The sequence below is a fragment of the Phalacrocorax carbo genome, chromosome 1 (assembly GCF_963921805.1).
Source record: "Phalacrocorax carbo chromosome 1, bPhaCar2.1, whole genome shotgun sequence".
Taxonomy (NCBI): domain Eukaryota; kingdom Metazoa; phylum Chordata; class Aves; order Suliformes; family Phalacrocoracidae; genus Phalacrocorax; species Phalacrocorax carbo.
In genome coordinates this window covers 191722870-191748574 of record NC_087513.1, presented here as the reverse complement: position 1 = coordinate 191748574, position 25705 = coordinate 191722870, and the positions used below count along the sequence as shown (strand labels likewise).

At 37.4% G+C, this 25705-nt stretch overlaps 1 protein-coding gene across 7 annotated transcripts in view; it reads left to right on the top strand.

The window, feature by feature from the left end:
* NBEA (neurobeachin) overlaps nucleotides 1–24990 on the top strand; it is a 505018-nt gene extending 480028 nt beyond the window's left edge. For 5 of the 7 annotated variants that reach the window (XM_064441019.1, XM_064441015.1, XM_064441018.1 and 2 more), the window contains 8 exons: nucleotides 302–494; nucleotides 3105–3176; nucleotides 5330–5485; nucleotides 6406–6576; nucleotides 16633–16734; nucleotides 20113–20309; nucleotides 21028–21179; nucleotides 23218–24990. In XM_064441019.1, the coding sequence (XP_064297089.1) occupies nucleotides 302–494; nucleotides 3105–3176; nucleotides 5330–5485; nucleotides 6406–6576; nucleotides 16633–16734; nucleotides 20113–20309; nucleotides 21028–21179; nucleotides 23218–23308 (1134 nt within the window). In that variant the 3' untranslated portion in view covers nucleotides 23309–24990. The remainder of the gene's footprint in view (nucleotides 1–301; nucleotides 495–3104; nucleotides 3177–5329; nucleotides 5486–6405; nucleotides 6577–16632; nucleotides 16735–20112; nucleotides 20310–21027; nucleotides 21180–23217) is intronic. The other 2 variants (XM_064441021.1, XM_064441017.1) reach the window with 1 other exon arrangement.
* The last annotated feature ends 715 nt before the right edge of the window (nucleotides 24991–25705 follow it).

Sequence of the window (25705 nt, the reverse complement as noted above, 5' to 3'; positions counted from 1 at the left end):
TATTGACTGCCGTATAATCTTACATTTTACCGTATATTAATTAATGCTAATGGTCATTTTGCACCCTGTAACAATAACCCTTACCATACCTATTCTCCACTTTTCCTTGTGTAATGATCCCTATAATAGCTTCTGATCTTGCTCTCCTCCATCACTAGTGTAGACACTCAGGTAGCGTTGTTTTCCCTGTATGTGTGCATGCTTGCCTGCTCTTTTTTAACCTCGTTTTCCCTCAGACCTCCTCACTAATTGTGTTATCCCTTCTGTTTTCTTCTGCTCTCTTCTCCTTTCTACTCAACAGTGTTTCCTTCCACAGAGCCCCCTCATGTTTAAAGATCAGATGCAGCAGGATGTCATCATGGTGCTGAAGTTCCCATCAAATTCCCCCGTCACACATGTGGCAGCCAACACGCTGCCCCACCTGACCATTCCTGCCGTGGTGACCGTCACCTGCAGCAGGCTGTTTGCAGTCAATCGGTGGCACAACACAGTAGGTAGGTTCTCACAAGCATGCTTCATTCAAATTTGAAGACCTTAACAGCGAAGCTTTAATTTCGAGTGCAATTTAGCTAGTTGTGGGTTAATCTCACTCACCTGCCTGTGTACAGAGATTTACTGCTTTTTCTGGTTTGTGTCAAATAATCAAAGCTTGTGTTTTCTCTGGTGTCATTCCTAGAAACACAGCAGCACATCACTACAGCAGCCAGTCGATTTGTCGTTACATCAGGATCAACCTTTGATATAATGCTTTTCAGGAGACTGCTGCTGTTCTTGACACAGCCGATATTAATAAGTCCCAGGATTCAGGAATACATACTGGCATGCTAGATAGTGTACATCACTCTCTGCTGCTTGAGAGAGATTTCAGATCTGTCCAGGAGCTTGTCATAAGCCTTCCCCTGGGTCACCATTAGATAATGTGGGACCCTAAGCAAGCCTAAGTGGCTGGACACTGAACTATTCTGAAGAGAAGTTTCCTTATTCCTGCCCAAAAAACATTCAATGAGGTCACCCCAAATTTCCGTTCCAGCCCCTCTGCTCACCTCTCCATGTTGCTGCGAGAACTGTCCTGTCACCTCACATAGACATGTAGATTCTGAGGTTGTCCCAGGGATTGCTAAATAGGTGGTGGGGCCATGAGCTACTGTCCTGCTTGGGAATGAACAGGTTTCGTTTTCAAAGGTAGCTTCCTGCTGTCACAGAGCTCTGTCACAATAGCTCTTACATTGCAGCATCTCAAAACTTTTGAAGGTTTCTTACCACCTGGGCAAAACAAGAAGGCACCCAGTGTTTGAGCAGGTGACTCAGTAGCTGGCTCAGGAACTTTGCAGGGACTAGGCAAAAAAAGAAAAATCCTCCTATCTTTGCAGTACAGGAGAATCTCCAGGACAAAATAGGTCCTTCTGCAGAGAGATTTGTGAGATTTAGCTTAGATGTCTACTTCCAATAGACTTAAATGTAAACATCTCCTCAATAAATTATCCAAGTCAGGTGAAATAGATCCCACCTCTTATGCGCAAGACTATCCAAAGACCGATGTTACAAGCAATAATTAGAGGAATGAATGGGAATTCCCTTATAGGCATGTATTAGAAGAACTATCAGAACAAGTAAAGTTAATAACACTCTGAATTCTTGAATAATATAAGTTTTAATGTGACTTCTATTCTGAATATTGAAATAACTTTAGCATGAATATTAAAATCTCACGTGTATTCAGAATGTTCCTGTTCTCTGTTTACACACAAACAAGGATATGTTCGTCTACAGAAATGTACACAGAGAGTACTTTCTCTGTTGTGGGATGTGTGTAGAGCTTTCTCTTTTAGAGTTTATACAGAGTGAAAGGCATTTACATAGCCATGTCACAGTAGACTGAAATGAATATAAGTTAATACTAGTAAAGAACTGTCCCAAACTGGTTTGATTTTGAAAGAAGAGAGAGAAAGGAGGGAAGGAGAAGTTCTGAGAGCCGTGGTTTTTGGAAGCTGGCAGAGCCAGCTGTAGTCTGTGTTTTCTTTTACCTCCTCTAGTTGTCTATTGCAGTAGTAGAAAATAACAATTATTACTGAATACAAAGGTCATTAGTGGAGAGTTCCTGATGTGTAATATAAGGCAGAAATATTTCAAACTAGTAAAAGCTGTGCTCATGGGAATTCTTGTTCAGCATACTCAGGAAACTATGCGCTTTTCTAACCTGGATTAGGATTTAACTAGTCAAGTGCCCTATCACTGCGATTCCTTCTAACCAGGGATCAAGGCAGACATCATATAAAATGCAGTGCTTCACCACATCTTCAAACCTGCATCATTATCTTAGATCTACTGAAAACAGTAGAGTTAGAAATATGAACTAAGCCATACAAGGCCCAAGAACATAACAAACTCAGCCACCAGTTTGCAGTCAGAGTTTATTCTCCAGAAGTCTGTATCTCTTATGGAGGATATCCTTGTGCAACATGGCAGTTTTCACACAAAAGTTGTGTTTTCATTAGCGGCCATTGGGATTTACATGATGGGGAAGGTGCTCAGGAGAGCCAAAGCAATGATATCCATGCATGAGAGCAGGTAACACTAAATATGGAGCCACTGATGAACAGCTTAAGGACTGCTCAAGATAAGAATAACTGTGGCAAATTTACTGTAGACCACGCTTTCCCAGCTAAAAACTCTACATAAATCCATAAAAAGGTCCAAGTTTCTGTCACTTACAGGTTTCCCTATATAAGAAACTCATAACAATGTTTAATCCAATTATTTTTCTTTTCTGTGCTATTATTAGGTCTCACTCAGTTCTCAAATGTAAAAAAAATCTGTTACACTATTTTAAATGAGTTATTTAGTGAATGTTTGTGGCTGCAGAAACCGTGGTGAAATTAGCGCTCATACATTCGTAGTTACTATTACATAACTGAATAATTAACAAATGCATATTACTGTAGCACAGAGGAAGGAATCTTAAAAGATTCATAGAACAAATAATTGTAAGAAGTTACTTTTTTTAGATATAATAATCCTATAATGCAATTTTAAACCTAGAAAAATCATATCAAGAATTTAGACAACAAAGTTCCTGTGTGCTTTATTCTTCCTTTCATGTTTAGGCCTTCGGGGAGCCCCAGGATATTCTTTGGATCAAGCCCACCATCTTCCAATCGAAATGGATCCATTGATTGGTATGTCAAGGTGAAAATGTAGCAATATATTTGAAAACAGCATTTTCAAGAATTATTGATTAAGCTATATTTGTATATTATGCTTCATTTAACACAGAAGATAGGAAAATATTTATTCTTGTCAGTCCTGGAGAACTAAAACCATTAGATATTGATGCTGAATGAATTACACGAGTGCTATTTGTTATTAACTTCACCGGCAATTGGTATTTAAGAAACAACCAATTAAGCCAGTTACATTGTCAGCCCATATCTATAATTCTGCTCTCTTATCAGATCACATTAGTAAAATAAAATGTGGGGGTCTGGTAGAGTTCACAAATTTTCATTTCTTACAGCCAGCACTGTGTATATCAGTGGAAATGCAGATCCATTTCTTTTCACTCAATTTATGATTAAGACTGTTTTAGTTGGCATTACAAATTAATAACGAAAAGGCTGGATTTTAAATTGATACATGATTGTATTTTTAAAATCTAAAAATATTTGAGAAAGTGAAGTATTTTGAGAAATAGAATTTGCTTAAGCTGTTAGAGAGGTTGCAGGGTTTGTATTCCTAATGGTCATTATTTCTCTTTAATTGCAACTATTTGATTTGTGGTTTGCTGGGGTTTTTTTGGTTTGGTTTTTGTTTTTTGTTTTTTTTTTTTTGCAGTATGTACATTTTTGAGACAGAAAGTGTGGATAGGGAAGGTTCTTTTAGCCTACTTTGCAGCATTGGTGAGAAAAAAATGCATTTTTAAATATCTCCAGGTGAAACGTTCCTTCTTCATCTGCGTCAATATCCGTGGTTGAAAGATGCATATACAACTACCTTAGGAGAATTAGCTTTCTCATTCTGTATGCTTCATTTGCTCATATAATGACAATGGCTTTCTCTTCAGATTTTCCTCTCAAAAGCTAGGGCACAACTATTGTGCCCACCTGTTCTGGAAATATAAGTAATATTTTACTCATTATCTTCCAGTGGATGAATATAGAGGGTCTGGTAATTTAAATATGTGTTCTTGGGATCTACACAAACATGGTATTAACTTTTACAAGCAAATTTAAAATAGGGTTTCTTTTTGGTTGAGTCTCTTATTTCATGCAGTTCTGAACAATTCAAGTAGAATAACCAAAAATAGGGGCAAAAGAAATTTCAGAATATTATCTGCATTGTCATGTTGCTACTGTAGGAGAAACATGTATCTCAGAGTGATATCTCACCTAACTTCAGTTTTCTGAAGTTAGTTGTCAAGATTCCCTCCATAGCTACTGTAGGAAGAGAAACTGTCCTCTGGAGGTGTCTAGCACTTGGACAGCTATTACAGCATGAGATGACTTGCCATCTCAGCGATGTCTCTCTCCAGCTAGTATTGAGGGAGCATAGATAATTAACTTATATTTTATACTGAGCTTTTAGAAAGTTAATATTAGGTGAGAAGGAACACATCTTTACTGTATTGCCAAATCCTGTCTGTTGCGTGTCATGAGAAGCAAATAGCACATGAGCTCCGTCTGACAGTGAGGGTGACAGGATTCTGCATGAACCATTCCTTTTCCCTCAGTCTGGGGGAATTTCGAGGTGTTATGGCCTCTTTTAGCATTACTGCCAATGGCCTGGCTCCCTGCTTGACAAGTAGATGAGAAGACAGTGTTAAGAAAAGCACATTTAATTTAAATTGCCTCATTGGTTGAATCCTTACGTTTTTCATTGGGTTAAGCTTCTGCAGGTATGGGGGATGTTAAAGTCTCACCACACAAGCTGGGATATTTTCTGTAGGAGAGGTACCAACCAGCAAGGACTGACTTTCCACGGTATTGTTAGTGTTGACTTGGGATTTTAAATGGATTTCCATCACTTTCCCCTAGTTCAGTTTATTTTTGGAGAGCCATTACCACGTATTATGCAGTGCATCAGGCGGTTTATAAGAAATTGTCATCTCCTGTAAAATCTTTTGTCCTATTCAAAGGGAAACCAGAAATCTCACAATAATTTTGTATTTCTGACACCCATATAGACAGCTCTAAATGTTCATATTCAAAATGCTTACTCAACAACAAATTCACAGTTCATTGAAAGTTAAATGTATTCATTTTCTCCTGTAAGTGGATGACAGGAAGGTGTTGGAATGGCTTACTTGTAAAATGTGTTTTGCATTTTGTTACAGCCAATAACTCTGGTGTGAACAAACGGCAGATCACAGACCTTGTGGATCAGAGCATCCAGATCAATGCACATTGCTTCGTGGTCACAGCAGATAATCGCTACATTCTTATCTGTGGTTTCTGGGACAAGAGCTTTCGAGTTTATTCTACGGAAACAGGTGACCCTAAATACAACCACCTGTTTCTTCTTAGGTCACAAAGTGGACAGTTGTCTTAATACTACCATATCTAATGTCTACGATTACGCCTCAATAAATGATAAAGGGCTATAAAATCCTTCATTATTATTTGACCTTAATAGCTTTAAGATGCCTTTCTTTTTTTTTTTTTTAATAAAGGATGTAAAAGGAAATGAAAAGGCATACAATTTTGTTAGTGGTAAACTTGGAAAACTATAGTTGTATTCAGGGAATCAATCATATCAAAAGGATCAACTAAAATTTTTGTTACAATATTTTCATGGCTGAATTGCTTCTATCTCAATTTATTTAAGGTAATAAGGAAGTAGGTTGCATAGCCTGCTAACAGGAACCAATATTTCATTTCTTTGTCTGATTGCTTAGCCTAGTATCTTTCGGTATGTTCCTAAAAACTGATTGCAATAATAGAAGGAAGGAGGTGATGATCACACTAAACCTTAGTTTGATATATAACGTAGAACAAATAAACATTTTTAATATAATAATGCAGCACCATTATGGAAAAGTTCATGTGCTGTCTTATGCATATCATTAATGAAATTCACAAATAGTGTTCTAACACCATTGCTTAAATACTGATGGAGCAGTAACGCCACTTAATATTCAGTGACTGCAGCACTGACTTGATTTGCAGAAATAAGGGTTAGGGTATGGATTGACACAGAGCACAGCCCTCAATAGGAACATAAAAAGAGAAAACCCATAAGTTTTATCTTTGTGATTTTCTAATTGTGTTGTAGCATGCAGTGAAGTCTAATTAAGGGACATGAGGCAAAAATTACATTTTAACTGAATATTTGTTAATGAATTAGTTAATGATTTCTAAATGCTGCAAGTACTTAAAAAACCTGAATTTGTATCACTTTTACTCCCACCAGGAAAATTAACTCAGATTGTGTTTGGCCACTGGGATGTTGTGACTTGCCTTGCCAGATCAGAGTCCTATATCGGTGGTGATTGCTACATAGTGTCTGGGTCTCGTGATGCTACGTTGCTGCTTTGGTACTGGAGTGGCCGACATCATATTATAGGTGACAATCCAAATAGCAGTAAGTATATCCTGTAAAGAGCACCTTTCTGAGAGGTCCCCTGTCACACCTCCTCACTTTTAGCATTCCTTCGGTCAGCTTCAGAAGGTATTACCAAATGTATCGATTACTTCACTTACGGGATAAAAGTCGACATAAGAGTACCACATACTAAGCAATTCATTGAGTTCTAGCCAAAAGAATGTTTAAACAGTCTGTGTGTTATAACAGATAATAGTATGGGAGTAATTTTAAATTCTTAATTGCCTTTATCACTTATAGCATCATGTCATCATAAACTAGAACAAGATGGTTATGGCCTTTAAGTGACAGGACATATATCACTATATTTTGACTTTCCTTTCCCCAGAAATATTTTTTGGCATTTTAATGGACTCCTTCTGTGCTACAGCATGCTATATCAGCTGCTTTCCTCTCACATGCCATGGAATTAAATTAGTCTCTTTGAGAAAGGTCTTCTTATAGCAAGCAAACCTTTGGAGAAGCAATGTGACAATAAAAATAAAAAAAAGCTAAAATGTCAGGAAGAGTTTACATTTCATTTGCAGGGGACTAACTTTCATTTGCAGAGTGAAGGGGACACAATAATAATATTAATTTATATAGGAGGTGCTTATAGTGCACTCTTAATTTACAAGGTCCCATCACTAAAGCCAGAAACGGGTCCATAGCTAAAGGCAAGAGCAACTTTTATCCATATACTAGAGCTGTTTTCTACAACACTAAATCCATGCACGTTTTCATTTAAAGCAGGTTCTGAATTCTGATTATTATTTTCAGCACAAGTATATTGCCTCTTTAGATAAGCATCGAGGAATCCATCGCTATCAGTTTTGATCTCTGGTTCAAGTACTGACCGGAGGCAGCTGTAGACCTGCCAGCTACAGACATCTAAGTGAAAGTACTACGTCAACTGAAAGCCTCATAGAAAAGTGTTTTATTTGTTACAGTGCACATATTTTGTTAATTTCACAGCAGCAGGTTTTTTATTATGTTTTAATGTTCTTCCATTTGTCTGTAAGCAGAGCATAGGGGAGACAGATAAAAACCTCACTTTCTCACCTGGCTTTCTTTTGGTTTTATAACACAGAAAGAATGGAGGGGAAAAAATATTAAATTGTATTCCCATAATATTTTTTTTCTAATTTTTATGTATATTCCATGGCCTTTTTAGCACTTAATTCTCAGATAGGGAGAAAGTCAGTCTGAAAGGGAATTTCATTTTTGGGCACTCTGTTTAGCTTGATGACATTTTGCTTATTTGGATGCCTATGCGATTCATATCAAATGCTAGCAAATAGTAATTTCTGAGCTGAGCGTCAGAAAAAAGTAAGAGCTTGCTCCTTTCATTAAATTAAAAACGTAAGACTTTTCCTTTACTGCCTTTGACTATATGGGGCTTGGACAGTCTTGCCCTTAGCCTCTTTTGACCGGCATGTACAAACCATTCTACTTTTGCAGATAAATATATTTTAGTTCTGATACCTTCTTCGCATCATGAACATATCTGAATGCAAAAAGGTGGTGCTTTTTGGCTCTCAGGTTTAATATCTCATCAGCGTAACTTCGGAAGTCTCTGCCTTGGAGAACTTTAATTTTCTGAGAAGAGAGGATATCAGTCAGCTGACAGAAGTCAATGAAAACAAAACCCAGTCATATGATTTGCTCTCTATCTCTACCTCTATATGGATAAGACACCTTTTTTTTGGCTGAAGAAAACACCTTATAGTCAGACTAATGGGAGACTGTGCTGCAGACAGTCGTGTCTAGGCAAATGTAATCTCACAGGCACAGATAGCAGCACCCAGGAAGATTAAACAGCTATGTCCACTGTGGTAGCTTCCAAATACATTGATCAGATTTCTTACTACTCCTCTTGAAGGCTCATGTTGAGGAAGAGTGATGTCATCATTATTATTGCTATTTCTACTCATTGGATTAAAGTTAGCATGGATACGCTAATTATGCACTGGTACTATACTATAACCAGAACTTTATGTCTTGTAAACATATCCTTATTAACAGCTACTTTGACTTTTCATGAACCTACATCAGTAAGGATAGATCACTTCAGTGATTATATGCCTGAAGGACCTGCTTCTACAATTACTAGATCTTTCTGCTAAAGTACTGACCGCTAGATTCTGTTCCCTACCATGAACAGATGTGATAGTTTGTGGTAGTACTGATTCTCTGTATACCAATTTTCAGGAGTGAAACATTCTCAACAATCCTTATGAACATATTCTTGAAGTTTTACATATTTTAAGCCACCAAAGTATTAAGGAAGTGTTCCCTAATCTACTCTTCTAGATTTACTGGTAAAAGATTAGGATTTGCCTTGTAGGAAAAAAATGAAAGTGAGATGCTCACTGTAGGTCAAGTCCAATTAGTTAACATCTTTGGAATGAATTTCCAGAAAGACGTAGATGATATGTTGAGGGGGAAAAAAGGGGATTCCTTTTTTGAAAGCTGTCATCTGGAGACACAGATAAGGTATTTTATATCACAGACTGTAAGAAGGTGAAGAATTCAAAGTGTCAGGTATAGTAATTATCTGGGTTAGATGCTTGACTTTATAATGATCTTTTAAGCTGAAAGACAGATAATTATCAATTTCAGCTTCAATGCATCCAATTACGAAAAGGAACCTTAGTTGTTTCAGAAAACATTAGAGGGGAAAAAAGCAGTCCCCCAGTCCTAAACAGTTTATGTAGTTTAAAATTTAGATGTAGATACCATTTCATTAGAAAACGTAGCAATCACGGTCATTTATTGTGAAATACTCTGGGGCAAAACATTGTCAGAACAAACTCCTTACCAGTGCTGCTAAAATTCCATATTCCAGAATCCATGAGTTAGCTAAAATCTTTACTAAACCCCACATATGTCAATAACCAAACCTGTTGGACTTAGGTAGAGACTTCTGCTGAAGTACCTGTGCAGGCATGAGCTCAGAGGGTGACCTCAGCTGGGGGTGTAAGAAAATACAGAACCAGCTCTGGTTTAGAGAGAGAATGGAGAAAAATTGTGTCTTGGATAAGACTCTTGCAAGTGGCTGCTCCAGCTCAGTAGCTGAAAACTTGCCTATGAGAGCATGGTGAGCTTCCTTTTATAATTTAAAAATAATTTTTCCAATCAATGTGTTTATTAAGTTATCACTTCTATTCTACAGTAAGTATCAAAAAAAGAGTTTCTGGTTCAGTTTGCACTTGTCACAATGTCTTGGCACTTCTCACAGTTGCTGTGAGAAGACCAAAAATTTACCAGATTTTAAATACAGTGTTTTCCATGGACTACCTTTCAAAAGTAGCTTGCAAAAACCCTTCTGGTTAGCGTGTTTGTCCAGGAAATGGGAGACTAAGTTCTTGGCCTCCAGAGGCCCAGGGAATTCAAACCTGCATTCCCATATTCACAAGCATATGCTGACTATCAAGCTATAAATTAGTGTGGGAGGGGCCCCCTGTGAACCTCGAGCTTTGGTAGAAAGCAAAATTCTTTTCTCTCCTCCTGTTTATCAATCTTATATGACATGATGATTGGCTAAAAACAGATAAATCGAGAAATCAGGAATGAAAACTGCGTACCTTTAACAGCAGTATGTAGGGCAAATTGTCTCCTTACCTGTACGTTCTTGGTCCAACGAAATTTGGTTTCATGGCTATGCAGTGGCTAAGCTCCTACAACAGTGACAGAAAATGTCCTTTCCAGCCTAGACTAGAAGCTGGTACCTGGAGATGCTCCTGGAAGGTGGGAGATATAGCATAAATTCCTTTAGGCTGAAGGGGAGTTGAATGCAGGGTTTTTTTGTGGTTTTAATGTACATTTGAGCTTCCCTTTATTTCTTTATCCTTGCTTAGATAAGTACCACCTTTGGGAAAAACACTGAACTGAATGAAGTGCAGTCATCTTGCCAGGGTCAGATACCTAATTTCTAAGCCAAAATTGCCCATCTGAAATAAGTAATCTGAATCTGCACCTTATTAAGTTGATGACCACATTATATAAATCTGCTGCAGTTGAGAGAACAGTGAAAGGAATCTGTTTTCTCTTAGGAAGACACAGCACATGCAAAGGACATAGTTTGCTTATTTTAATTCTTTGAAGTGATCTGGCAAATGTAAATCTTTGCAGTTCTAAGAGAGTGAATAGAAAAATTATTGTGATGGAGTTTGACAATTTGGGTTATGATTTTTTTCTCTTATGATATATAGGGATTTGTTTTAGCCGAGCACTAATTTGTATACAAATTTATTCTCACATAGCAACTGTATTAGTCATCACAAAAAGGAGCAAAGAGAGTGCATGGTATGCCCTGGAGTTCAACATGTATCGTTATAGTTGTTTTATTTTTACATTTTATGTTTGCTTTATTGAATGTCTCCTTCAAACAAGTGACTTTGAAAATGAGAATTATCTCCAAGTCTTTGAACAGATACCAAAGTGGATGATAGAATTGCAGAAAAGTGAGGGACAGATGCTTTCATCTGAAACAGACACAAATTCAGAAACTAATTTGGAAGTGATAAAAATTAATTTGCACACTTTAATTGGAATCAGACTCCTGCATGAAAGAAAGGAAGTGTAGGCAGCTTGTGCTAAAAGCTGATTGAATTTTTTGTCAGGTAAGTATGTTGGACTTGGCCGCTTATCCTCTTGAGCCTCTCTGTGCAATATATTACATTCACCCTCTGACTGGTGTTCTTTAAAAGGATCAATGCTATTCCTGTTTTGTCCCTAGAGCCTGAAATTTCATTGATCTTGGGACTTGACATTTCTCATTACCTATTGTAACTTCCAAGAGGATGGTCACAAGAGGTGTGGGAGTTAACCCTGCTTTTTCAAATGGGAACTGTGCTGACCATAGGAAAATATTGTGTCTATCAGCCCTAAGCTGGGTTTGTTTAGCATTATAACATAATTCTCAGAGGTGCTAACAATTCACCCTATCCCAGTAAGTGTATTCTGTATATACCCGAAAGGGACTGTAAGTGCTATCATAAAGGATCTTTTTCAAGGTAGCCTGCACTTTTTTTTTAAGTCTGTCACAAAGGACACTTTTATTTGTTCCTTTTACATAATGTATTGTTGAAACAACTTAAAATTGTGAACATTGCAGGTTTTGCGAGTTTGTGTCTTGAAAGAGTAGTTATTCTGAACTCAGAATATTCACTTATTCTTTTATATCCCTCCACATTTTAATACCCTATAACATGCCCTAGTTTAAGGTTGAAAGAGCAGCAGTTTAAAAATAGCCACCAGTGAGTTCAATAACAAGTGGACTGTCTGTCTGTCTGAAGGTCTTATGGAAGCACATTGGCACACATGCAATCTGCTTTGCATGTTTAAAGAGCTAGTATAGTACTTACATGTTTGTACAATTTAGGTATTAATTTTTAAAATAAAGTATCTTGGCACTATTCTGCCAGAGTAGAAGCTCTTTGAAAACCAGTGTGTAATTTTTCCTGGCACCATCTCTACTCTGCTAGCCAAAGACATCTCTCTCTTAAGACTGCTAAGTGAAGGTAAATGAGCCAATAACACACCTGAAGTAATGCTGTTATATCTAGCATTTTATCCACAGATGTCTGTGCCCTTGTTTGGCTGCATACCCAATGGGAGCTGTGCAGCACAGGCCAGTTCAGCAACTTGCCAAAGTTCTCAGAGCAATTTAGTAGAAGAAATAGGAAGAGAAGCTGCAAATCCTTACTCTCCTCTCCTCCACTGTATTTTTCCTTTTGGGGCCTGGATATTTGCAAGATATCTGAAAGTCTACTCACCATGGTGAGTTGTTTGTAGATGCAATGCTGCTCACATTCCTCAACAGATAAATCAGTTCTGCCAGAGGTGAGAATATTTTAAATATATGAATATTTTTCTGTCAGTAATCTTACAACCATTGCTCCTTTAAGCTGTGGACATTGGCTATTGGTTATTGGCTGTTTCCTATTTTGAAATTTATTGGTCGTAGCCTTATCTTTTTCATCAAATTCCAGGATGTTTTTTCTGACAGTAAAAATTCAAGAAGGCTATTACTTTCTCACTTCCATGACATCCATAGTATTTTCTAAGTTTTTTTTTCCTGAAGAGTATTCCCTCAAAAGTGCTAATAGTAAATATAAAGTAAATTGTTTTTGGCAAATAATTCAGCTATAGCATTGTACTTCCATCAGAGTCAGAGATGAAATGGAAGCTGGAATTTGCCTCCTCTTCTCATGCTTCTTTATACAAAAGACTCCTAGATATGTCCCCATAGCAATCTGTACATAATTTCTGGAAAAAGACAACATGAGAGAAATAGTAACTCTCTCTGTTCTCTTTCTTTTCTTCTTTTGTTTCCTTACCATATGAGAGCACCATTTGTTCCAGAAGAACCTCACAGCAATATTAAGCATTATATTTTTCAGAGAGAAGGGAAGATGTATTTTATTTTACACGTTGCAGAAAAACTTAGTTGTTTGGAAATACAGCACGGATTTTTTTTTTCCCTTCTGCCCTCTAGTAATTCGGTTCAAAGGTGCTCCTTTGGGGAAATTACAGGGAGTTTACAGTGATGGTATCTCAGTTCATAGGTAGGATATTTTCACCTGCAATTCCCTCAGAGCTGCAGCCTTTGACCTCTGGCTGCATCTATCAGTGGTGATGTGACAGTGACAGAATATTTTGCTAGATTTTGAATGATTCCTGGAGTTCACAACTTCTGTCCTTAGCAATAAAATGTAATATGACCGAGGTTCTCTTCCCCATGCCACAGCTTTTCCTGTAGAAAGTATTACTGAATAATTTTTTCTTTGAGCCCTAAGGGGAAAAATCTCATTTACAATTACTGTCAGACTGTTACTTCTAACAATGATATTCCGTTATTAATTTGTATTTACTGAAAAACAGAACTCAAAGATCTATGTTTCAGGGCAATTGTTTCATATAAACATTTTCCTTTATAAATCAAGAAGTCAATTAAATATGCTCATTTTTCATATTCCGACATTTTACAGTTTCATGATATTACAGTATTTTCCTCAGAAACATTGAGGAAAATCCCCTTTTGAAAAACGGCATTTTTTTCCCTTAAAAAATTTCTAACCATCTAATAATTTCAGTCATTCACCCTTGCAGTCTGATGACACTACTGTATACACCTCTATAATCAGAATTTAAGCTAAGATGACCCTGGAGCATAACTCCTCTTTTTTCCGGGAGGACATACAGAAGGAAAAAAAAAAAAAAAAAGTGGAAAATTCTGAGTTTAGTTGTATTGCAATTTTTTTCCACTTTTCTCTTATGCACCTAGAGAAAAGAAAACCTCTAAAGGAGATGGAGTGCTCAACAACAACATTGATGGGGAAATTGTAAAAGTCTAAATCTCAAAATATAGCTAATAGCTTGCCATTTTTTAGTCATCATAGTTTGGTTTGTTTAATAGAGTTGAAAGGCCAAGAGGGCTGACTTCTTCTGTAAGTACATGACTGAGGAATACACAAGAGAGGGAGAGGACCTTAAACTGAAGGACAGCGCCAACACAAGAACAGAGAGAGAAAGTAGACAGGAGTAAATTCAGACTGAAAATCAGAATACTTTGCTCCTTTAGAGCGGGAAAGGCCTGGAACATCCTTCCAAGTCACATACCCAGATAGCTATTTCACTAATTTATTAACAGGTTTATACGATGTGACTGTCTGCAATAAAAAAGACTACATTCATTGACCCACAAAAGTCTATCCAAACCTCTGTTCCTAAAGCATATCTTTCAGAAACCATGCAATATTGCTTAGCTACTCCAGTAGTTCCTTTGTTAATTTGTTTTAGGGTTTAACTGTTTTTCCAGTTAGGAAACTGCTTTTTATTGCAGGGTTGAAATGTGTGCAGCCATTCACCCGTTGGACCTCGCTGTGCCATTAGCTGCAAAATAAATTTCTGGGCTACTGGACATCTTTTATGCCTGTGACTCCCAGCTATGGTGGTCAAGTCGCTGCTTTGCTGCCTGTGCAGTGAAGAGAGAAAACACTTTAAACACTGTGCAGCCTTCTGTCTTATTCTCTGTATCAGTTGGGTGACCCTCCTTTAAGCTCATTTCTGTAAATGTGGGTACAAGACTTTAATCTTGCTAGTCTTCAGTGGCATGATAGTTCTTAACTCCTATTTGCTACTGTAGTGTGTTGCACTGAAAGTTAATGTTGAGGGAATTTTCCTTTCTGGCTCCATAAATCCTTCTCTTCCAGAACTGAATCTCTTCTGCACTGACCAGAGCTCGTGCTTCTCCAGGAGCATCAACATTCCACCTGGCTGCATTCAGAATAAACAAAATAATTAAAACACATTTTGCTACCTTTCTGTTTAACTAGGCAATGCAGAGAATGCTATAATAATTATTTTCTCTTTCATTATACCGTTGCCTATGAATCTTTGTATCAGTTTTATATACAACCATATCTTACCAGCAAAGATTTTATATTATCCTGTATAAAACATTATTAATTATTATTCGATCAAAAATAAGTTCCCAGCTCCTAATTGGACACCCTAATTTCCAATATCGTAATGTGTAGCTCATAGTAGATACCTTTCCATAGACAAAAAATTTTAAGATCTATTATTGAACCAGTTTCTGTGCCATCCATGTTGTCCACAGTTAGTTCCACATAAAACATGCTTAAATAAAACCATTGTATTACTAAGACAAATATCTTGAAAAAAATACATGGAGGCCATTTTAACATAGCCATCTTTATCAACTATACCTGTCATCCTGTCAAAACAGATAAGCAGCTTGCTTGACAAGACTTCCATTCCAGTATAGCATAGTGACTGGCATTAATGAGATTTTTGCTTCCAATTCTTTGTTGACAGAACTGTGGATTAACCATTTTGTTATTTTGCATAGGATCAATGTTACAGTAATTCATCTGTAGTTCCCTAGGTCATTTCTTTTATCTTTTATCCTTTTTAAGTAATTGAACTACACTGGCAGAGCTCCAGTCCTTTGGAATTTCCCAGCTTTCTATATTTCATTTGTATAGAGTAAATATAACCAGATGAAATCTGTATAATCTAGCAAGTTGCTAATTTTTTTGTTACTGATTAACTTTATTTGCCTTGCAAAGCAATATCAAATACTCAGCAGCCCCTTACTGCATATAGCAGTTTCACTCTTAAGGTATCAGCATCTGTTATTATTCAAAACAACAGAAATGTTGCTATTTGTCATATAAACACTCTGTAAATCCCCACTTGTTTGAACCCAAAATAAAATACATTTCATTCCTGAATATAAAAAGCAAATATTTAGGGAGTAGTCTATCCTACTCTTTAATAAATTAAATGTTATAAAAATGGCATAGGCATCCATAGTGATATATATAAAATGATGTATACCCACAAGCATTTTTAGGTATAATTTTAATCTATAAGCATTCAATGTGGCTCTGAATCAATAACGTCTATGCAACAGTAGTATTTTTCTAGTACATTGCCATTCCTCCTCTCTTCTTTTCCTACCCCCAGTTTCATGAAACAAATTATCACAGAATCACAGGTTGGAAGGGACCTCAAGGATCATCTAGTCCAACCTTTCTGGGAAGAGCACAGTCTAGACAAGATGGCCCATCATTAATACAGGAACATTCTCAACTCATGTTACTCTTTAGGTTCCTAGCAGAAGTCTAGAGACATATATGTTAAATGGCAGGTCTTTACAGATTTTTGTTCTTTATCTGAAATACACATTTTCAGTATTTTTAGGTCATAAACCAGTGATATATTGTTATCATTTGTGTATTTTAAACAGCACACAATCCATAATTTCTAAACCAAACAAAATTGCTTTTTGTTAATATATGAATTAATGTATTGGGAAGCTGTGCTTGTGAAACTTTACGTTATCTGAGTGTATTTGGCTCAGAAACCTAAATATGAGATATTTAAGCACACCGCCTTGATGCTTACTGATTTAAGGCAAATTACATCAAGGTTCTTTCGTTGATAAAACCGGTCTGGTTTGGCATTCCTCTGTCGTTTCCTTTTTTTGTTTTTCTTCTTGTGGTTTTTTTTTTTTAACAGGTGATTATCCAGCTCCTCGGGCTGTTCTAACTGGTCACGACCATGAAGTTGTCTGCGTGTCGGTCTGTGCAGAGCTGGGACTCGTTATCAGTGGTGCTAAAGGTCAGAAATGTTTTTATGATTTAAGTCTTAACGTTTTTAGAGTCTTTTTTAGTGGTCCTTCTCATTCTTCCCTCAAGCCATATATACTTTATTCAAAGTCTCTTCTGCTAAGATGTGTTGTAATTCTGGGGGAATCTGCATCAGCTTCCTCTGAATGTTATTACTTACTATCTGGTCTTATGAGGTTTAGACACAAATTAAGTTGATTGTTCCTTCCAACTGCCAGCCTGTGCTACTATTCCTGCCAGATCTGGAAAAGTAGTTGATAACAATTTATACAATAATTCATAATGACTTCTATTAATTTTGAAGAAACTGGTGGTAGAAACCTGTGTGTAGGGGAGGGCGAACTCCAAGCTCTCCACCCTGATCTTCATTGAATGGCAGTTTGTAGGACTGACCTCGATCTCCTTGGCAGGGAAGCAGGGTCCATTTGCTTGGGTTTGGACCTTTGGACTGCATTTCATCCAGTAGGTTTGGGGTTTTTTTTTTTGGTAGTGGTTTCCATATAATGAGGAGTTTGCAGGTTTGTTGTTACCTCTCTTCTATTAAACTTTTTGAGCCATCTGTTCAGACTTTCTCCCTCTTACTTATCTATGAAATCCATAGTATCCAACAATTGCTAATACAAAAGTTCAAAATACCTGTCCAAACCTGCAGCAGTCTCTTGAACAACTGGTAATGAGCATTTGCTTAATTTTTCCTTATTCTGTCTCCTTTGTTTGTTCTTTTTCACTTGTTCTGCCTACCTTCTCCTTTTTGCTTTAATTCCATGCCCACTTTTCTTCAACCACTGCTGTCTCTTGTTCAGCTTCTTTTCTTAATTTGGCAAACTGCATGTCTTTTTCTCTTTTCTGTTCCTGTTTCCCTCTCCCTCCTCCCCCTTCTCACTCACTTTTTGTGCTACTTTATCTCTTCTGCTTTCTTATTTCCTTTCTTTACATTACCGTTATCCCTCCTTAAGGTTTTTCTTCCTTATATCTCTTCCTATCTCATTTCCACTCCACTCCTACATCCACATCCAGCTACTTGCTTTCTCTGTCTACAGCGATGCCTGTTCTATTCATCCCCACGGATATCACTGTACTCCTTTTAAAAAAGTTTGCTGCTTCTGAGGGTAAGAAGGATGTGATGCTTGTTCTGCCCACTTTTGCTCACAGCTGAGCTCCTGTGTTATCATCTTTTATACTGCCTTGGAGCTCAACATTTATTTTCAAAGCTGAGTGTTAAACTTTTCAGTAAAGCCATTTTTAACAGGAAATCCTAATGGGTCATTAGCTCTTGTAATGGCATACTACATAACAGTTATAGGTGAAGTCAAGACATTTATGAAAAAATGTGCAGTGATGCTGAGCCTAAAGATTTTTCTTGCAGCACTTCTATTTCTTATCTTTTAAGGCAACTTTATAACTCTTACTGCCATAATAGTGTACCCTTTTCAACTATCTTTTTGCAGTTTTCCTCTTATTAAAATAGCTGGAATCTGTACTCAGTTATCTTCTGCTTCATTAATTATGTGATGCTTTGGTAACTTATATATTTTTAGAGGCAAAGGTTGCTGGAGGACCAAAGGCTTTTGTATCAAATCCAGAATATGTTTGCAATTCATCCAGAGAAATGGAGGCCCAGTCTGTCCCCTGAGTTACTCTTCTCCTGTTCTTCCGCTTCAAACTCTATTCCATATATAAATGGAGAGAGAAAATCCCTTTTTTATTGCTGTTTTCTAGCAGATGCCTGTTTTAAAGCTGCTTCTTCAGTTTCTGTACTTCTCAGTCCCCTCTCAGTTTCTTAGATTGCATTCCACAGCAGTGCTGCGCTGTGCTGCCCTCCTGCCTGAGCGCTGCCTGTGCTCCGCCATGGGGAGGCTGCCCCTCTGGAGCCGGCTGTGGCACTGCAATAACACAGGCAGCACACCAGAGAACCTGCTGAGGCAAGAAGACTGCATGTATAGGACTCCTCTGAGAAAAATCCTGTGCGTCAGGTTGATGCTTGCATGTTCTTACCCAACAACACCCAAAGAGAAGTCAGTCTGTATGTCTTTACAAAAAACAGATGATTTTCTTTGTGCCTTTTCATGTCCATGACCAATTGGCTGAGCCAAGGTAGTGGCAGTTAGTCAGTGTGCTTAAATATGAAGGCATTACATTTTTCTTTTGAAAAATCTAACATGGTAATTTTCCTAAAGGTAGAGGCATCGCTTCTTATAACATTCTGGAACTTCAGTATTTCCAAAGCTGAAACTCAACTCTCTGAGAAAATCAGTTAATTCCATTGCAGTTGTATTCCACGGACATAGTCAGGCTTGGGATCTCTCTGCATAAAGCATTATGCAAACACAGATGAAAACCTGTACCAGAGGCCTCACAGGCAAATGCACTGATGCTGTAATTCATTCTACCTGGGCAAACCCCGCTGCTGTGTGATTTTCAGCGAAGTTTGAAGGGCTTAACATGAGGTGGCTGAGTCTGCCACTATGAACTTACTTTCAGGTCATGAGCCAGTTGTATAATGAAGAGATTACTGTGCTGTCCAGGGCTATCCTGTGATTCATAAAAGAAAACATTTAGTATTTACCGAGACTCATTACATTTATCACAGAAGACACTCTTTTTCTAAGTAGGAATACAGATCTCACTTTCAAAAGAGCTTTTATCATAGATCTTGAAATGAAAATTACCTAGTTTTGCATCTTAAAATGTATGTTGTAGATTTTGCAGCTGTTTTTCATAAGCAGTATTAAAAAAATTAAAATCTCGTATTAAAATCTCTCTGGCGTAAATGCAGTTAGAGTGTGCTCTCCTAAAAGCTCTTATCATCCAGATATCATAGGAACTCTGTTGGCTGTCAGATGACACCCATTGTTAAAACAATTCAGGACTGAAACCTATGCATATAACACATTCGTTGCAGGAGAGGACCTACAGGAACTGCCATTGTCTATGGGAGAAATATGCAGTGATACGATTATATGCCCTCTGGGAGTTGCTTCTACTAGTCACTGATAGGGCCCCATCTGTTTAATGTGAATGGGCAGGCTAAAGAGAGTTCATGTTGTTGGAGGAAAGCAGTAAGACTGAGGCTTCTGAATGCTTGGAAGGCAAAAAGAATATTTTAGAAGACAGAGCAATGAAAATTCCTACCAGCTTAAGTAAATAATGAACTACCACTTTTAGGCATGTTGTAACTATTTTCTTAATATGCTAGCTGTTGCATTTCTTTTTCCGTTGTGTATTTTAAATTCTTTAAGCAAACATTGCATCTTCTTATATCTATGCAGGAATAATGTGATCTAAATGTGTATTATGCATTGCCTCTGTGCACAGTGTATATCGTTTGAATAAGCAGCAAATATATGATATATTATGTTTTCATATACAGAAGGTCCTTGTCTGGTACACACAATTACTGGAGATTTGCTGAGAGCCCTGGAAGGAACAGAAAACTGCTTGTATCCTCGCTTAATTTCAGTATCTAGTGAAGGTCACTGCATCATCTACTATGAACGAGGACGGTTCAGCAATTTCAGCATTAATGGCAAACTCTTAGCTCAGATGGAGATCAATGATTCAACCAGGGTAAATCTAAATGCAAACAAACATTCGTTGTGTCTCACCTTTATTTATTAAAATAAATTGAATTTATTTGCAGTGTGGTTTGAAGTAAATCACATACGTGAAAATGCCACCTCCTGGTTAAGTCATATGTAAACACAAAACCTCTCGTCTCCATCTCCAAATGAAAAAGTACACTTGAGCTTTTCCAGAATAAATAAGAACAAATTGTTTATGATCCCTCATGATTCCTGGAATTTTTGTTTGGAACTAAATCCTGGTGGGAACTGTGTCTTTAAAACAAAATGCTCTGAAAAGAGTCCATTCTTCATTTATTAGCCAAGACATGAATTTGTGCCTTCAGGGCTCTGCTCTGTCACTAGCACTTGAAGCAGCATTCAGAATGCAGATCAGTGCTCTGCTTTAGGTGTTAGTGATGGCACCGAGTATTGTAGGACAAACATCGAAATGTTCTGTGCTGAACTCAATTCTTGGCAGATTCAGTTAAAGAGCTTTTTGTTTATATAACATGTTTAAAACCACATAATTGTTTTTAAAATTTGGAGATCCAAAATTTGTTGGTTTGCTTTTTGACTGGGGAGAAAGGAATGGGAGCCTTTTTCTTCAAATTTGAAGTGGGCAGAGCAAAAGAAATGCTTATAAGTTAATTAATTTTCTGTAATATTGACCTTGTTCCATAAAAGCTAACTGTGTACTTGGGTTTTGTCTTTTTCTCCTGAAGGCCATCCTCCTGAGCAGCGATGGGCAGAACCTCGTGACAGGGGGAGACAATGGTGTAGTGGAAGTATGGCAGGCCTGTGACTTCAAACAGCTCTATATTTACCCTGGCTGTGATGCTGGCATAAGAGCTATGGATCTGTCTCACGATCAGAGGTGTTTGTCATTAATATTTGTATGTAAATGGTAAAACTGCACAAACCATTACCCTGGTTGCTCTCTTGTTGATCTGACTCAGCATTTTTTCTGATTTTTGAGTCTAATAATTCAAGCGCTTAACATTAAGGTGAGGTCTTATTGAAGTAAGTAAGCCAGAGACTCAGCTAATAAAATACAAGTAATATTACATTAATTTAAGAACATAGGAACGGTCAGACTGGGATGGAGTGTAGTAGTGCCTCGTAACCAATGCCTTAAAACAAATGACAAAAGTTTGTGGTACCTTTCTGATTTTCAGCAATGTAGAGCTCGAGAACTTCTTGGGGTTGTATCTAGACTATAATGTGCAGTATTATTAGTGAATCTAACCGCTAGGAGTGAGTGTGGTCCTTTCCTTTGACCTTCTTGAGCAAAGGAGATGCAGAGTACAAGCCTAGATTTTTGCAGTCACTGCTGTGGCACTAAAATGCACAGTGCAAATGTAAAAGATACATGAACCTGGTCTTCTGTTGTAATGTGATTATAATGTGAGCCCGTATATTGCATTTATGCAGGGTTGTGAGTTGATTTGCTATTTACATCATGCATCAGTCTTGTATTTCTTATTAATATACAAACTCAAGAGATGCAAAAATTAATAGGATATTAGAAAAATCATACAGTACTTATGTCAGTTTATTTTTGTTACACTTTTCAGTATCCCTCTGCTATGTACCCATTTTGTAAAGCAACAAAACCACCTATAAACAAAATACATACCTAATTTACTTATGTATGAGTAGATGACTGGAAACCAGTTTTTGTCTCAAACTAGTCTAATTGAAACTAACTAACTTCTTGGAAGAGGCCTATTTGCTTCTGGATTTTTGCCAGTTTATGCATACAGTACTGTGCTCTGTTCAAATACAACACAGAGATTTACACTGTAAAATTTCGGGTAGCCTATTTTCTCTATCCCTGATTGTAATACCAGGCTGGGAAGCCCCAGCTGTGCAAGTGCTTGAAGTATCTGCTTAGCTTTAGTCACATAATTAAGCAGAGAAAGGCTTTTGTATGGTTTGATAGAAGTGGTGATAGATATCTAATGCAATTTGAAAACTCAGCTACTAGAGTTAGAGGATATGTGATAACTGGAAAATCATTTCAACTGTTGCCACCAGAACAACATAAATATGGAGCTACATTTCAATATGAAGCTTTTAGGGAGTACCAGTGTTTGATCAGCTTATGATTAAGACATCAGTTCAGTTGTCTTCACAGAGGCATCTCATTTGGTCTGGAAGGCCTTAGGCTATCCAGTTGATCCCAGCTGCAGTCCCAAGTGCAGAGCACTCCACAGGCCCTGTGTCCCAGCTGCCAGCCAGCGTAGACATGTCAGCTGTCCTGGGGCACCTCCACTGGCACAAGTGACCTAAAATTGGGCAGCTGGGCTCTAAAACACCCGAAGAAGGTGTTTCAGCATAGGTGTCTTCATGTGAGCTATGGGAATAAGCTCCCATAATAACTGTGGTGATTTACTTGCTATGCCTGTGGAGCCAAGAGGAAAATTAAGCTCACCCTAAAGGACATGCCCAGTGACCTGTAGAGAGTTGGTCTCAGGCTGCACTGAGGGTACCGATTAGGGCCCAATCAGTTGCCTACCCATCACCAGTTAGTATTGTTTGAGATACCTCGGAGGTCTGAGGTATGTACCTGGGGTGGCACATGTGAAAAAGTGCCTTGTGAAGATCCATGCCCTTCTGGAGAGGCAGCTGGAGGCAAGACAGGATATGTGAAAGCATCTCAAATGGCATGATGTGTTTACCTATGTGAAGGTGACTGGATCTGTAGATCTCCCTTGACCATAATAGGAACATGGAAATTTAGCTCCTATGCCAACACCTAAATGTAGCATCTCCATCTCAAACTGAATCACACCTATGAGTGTTCAGTGTTGCAAAAAGTGCCTTGTTTTTCTTTTTTTACTTTTTCTGGTAAACCATTACTTGAGTAGGTAAAAGAGGTTTAACAGGACCATCTTTTCTATCTTTTTCAGAACTCTGATTACTGGCATGGCTTCTGGCAGCATCGTAGCTTTTAATATAGATTTTAACCGGTGGCATTATGAACATCAGAACAGATACTGAAGTGGAATGAAGAACTGAAAGCGCAGGTAAAGCTGAGAGCACAAGTGCTGCAATGAAAGGTGTAGTCTCTGGTGGAAAACCACGTCTGCATTGACCTCCGTTGTACATTCCATTACACCCAGCAATAGCTGTACATTGTAGTCAGCAACCATTTTACTTTGTGTGTTTTTTCACAACTGAACACCAGCTGCTGAAAAGCAAGCTTGTATCATGTAAATTATATGAATTAGGAGATGTTTTGGTAATTATTTCATATATCTTTGTTTATTGAGAAAAGGTAGTAGGATGCGCCACAAGAGACTTTTGAAAATTCTGGGGAACCTTGTGTCCAGTTGTTTCAATGTTTAGGCTTTGAACCTAACATGCATCCCATCTCCAGCCTCTTTTCAAGCTGAGATTAAAAAAAATACGTTTGATACTTTGTACATCAGATGCACATCTTAACTTTAAAGGGATACTTTTGTAAAAGTAAAACCTTGTATAAAGAACAAAACTGTTTCTTAATTTTATTGTGGAGTTACAACTTGCATGTACTTTAAACCTGATGTCTCGAAGGAACAGGTGCATTCACACAAATCAAAGTGGAGATCTGCCTAAGGGTACAGCTTGTGTTAAAGGGTTGAATTTGGGCGCAAACAGTAATTTTGACATTTCCACCAACACATGTTTTTCACTTTTTGAATCTAAACTTTACCCCTCTTAAGTGGAGTTCTGCTTATGAAGCATTTGGATAAAAAGCCATCATTTGCCATATTTATACTTTATACAACAGAAATTAAATTCCTCCCTTTAAAATTCAAAGACTAGACAGAAAGGGAGCAAAGAGGGAAGTTCAATTTAATGCTTTGTAATGCTTAATGACTCCCAATACAGACAAAGTGCTATACTTCTGGATTATTAACATTTGGCATATAATCATGGGCAAGAGAGCCCCCAGTGATTTTTTCCTTATTTTCCTCTGAGCAGCTTGGTTGATTTGACAGCCTTAGCTTCATTGTAAAGGTGTCTGAGGTTATTCTTTTCGGTTCTTCTGAAAATCTCACCTGAAGCCACTCAGACTAAGGCACTTCATGTTTTACAATACTGTAATGATAACTATCAGAATAATTTTCTGCACATTGTACTGATCAAATTACACACCCAGGGGTATATACACTTTAATTCATGTTTCTTCTTTGTATATTTGGTGACTGTATTGTCATAGATGTACATATTGTGTCGGTAGGGCTATGAGGCATGTAACAGGAATGTAATTTTCTCAGAATTTACACTCACTTGCAGTCATTTATTTAAAAAGATAATGGATTCTTTGTATTGGCACTTTGCACCAGAAACATATCATTATTTATTGATGTGATTACTTATTTGTTATCCACCTTGTATTAGTAAGTTTAGCACTGGATTTCCTTCTTCATTGTTGTTTGTATTTATGATTCTGAAATCATGGGGATCAACGTAATGATTAAGTTATTCATCACCCGTCTGTAAGCAATATCTTGAGTTTGTAGCTTAGAATTGGGAGCCTATTGAACATCTGGAAGACAAGTTCATTTCATCTTGAGATCATGGTGAAATATTTTGGATATATAAATTCCTTAAGCTATTGTAACCATGTTTTATTGCAAAGATGTAAAATATGCCAGATGTGTGTGAGTTGGAAATCAAAAAGAAAAATAAAATATGCAAAGAATTCAGTGATTGTTTTTCATTTCAATGAACTTTTTGTCAAAACATTCACTTTATCATTAGGAACAAACAATTATTTTAAGAAATCCTCTCTTATATGCTATGTATATGCCAAAACTTATGCATGCCTGGGTGGCTGTATTTCCTGGGGTCTCAGGAAACATAACACAGGTTACAGTGTGTTTTGCAACTCTTTTGATTGTCAGTACATAAAGAGAAGCTACTAAAGATACTTTGATCCACGGAAGTTAAAAATCAGAGCTTTTAAGGGATATTTAGAATCCTTGTGAACAGGCTAATAATTTTGTATAATAGACCTCACGAAAGCAAAGATCTGGTGAGAGCCATTTTGGGTATCTCTCAATATCTGATAAAATGGAATTAATTCAATCTCATTTTGGACATTGAAAGTTAGATATCTACACTCACTGCATAGCAGAACAAAACAGGTGGGATAAACTGCCTTCTGGAAATGCTGAGGTCCCTACAAAGCTTGTAGCATGTTAGTGGAGATAGTTTTCTAAATGTCAGATGTCTAATTTAAGGTAGCAATAGTAAGCAAGATACTTTCCTCATAATTAGAAAACTCCCAATTGACTAAAAAGCAGAGTAACAGTCAACACTTCAATTTATTGCCCCACTCATTGCCTTTCAATTTAGAATGATTGTTTTTTAAACAGTATTCAAAATGTACTAAAGCCAATATTTGAG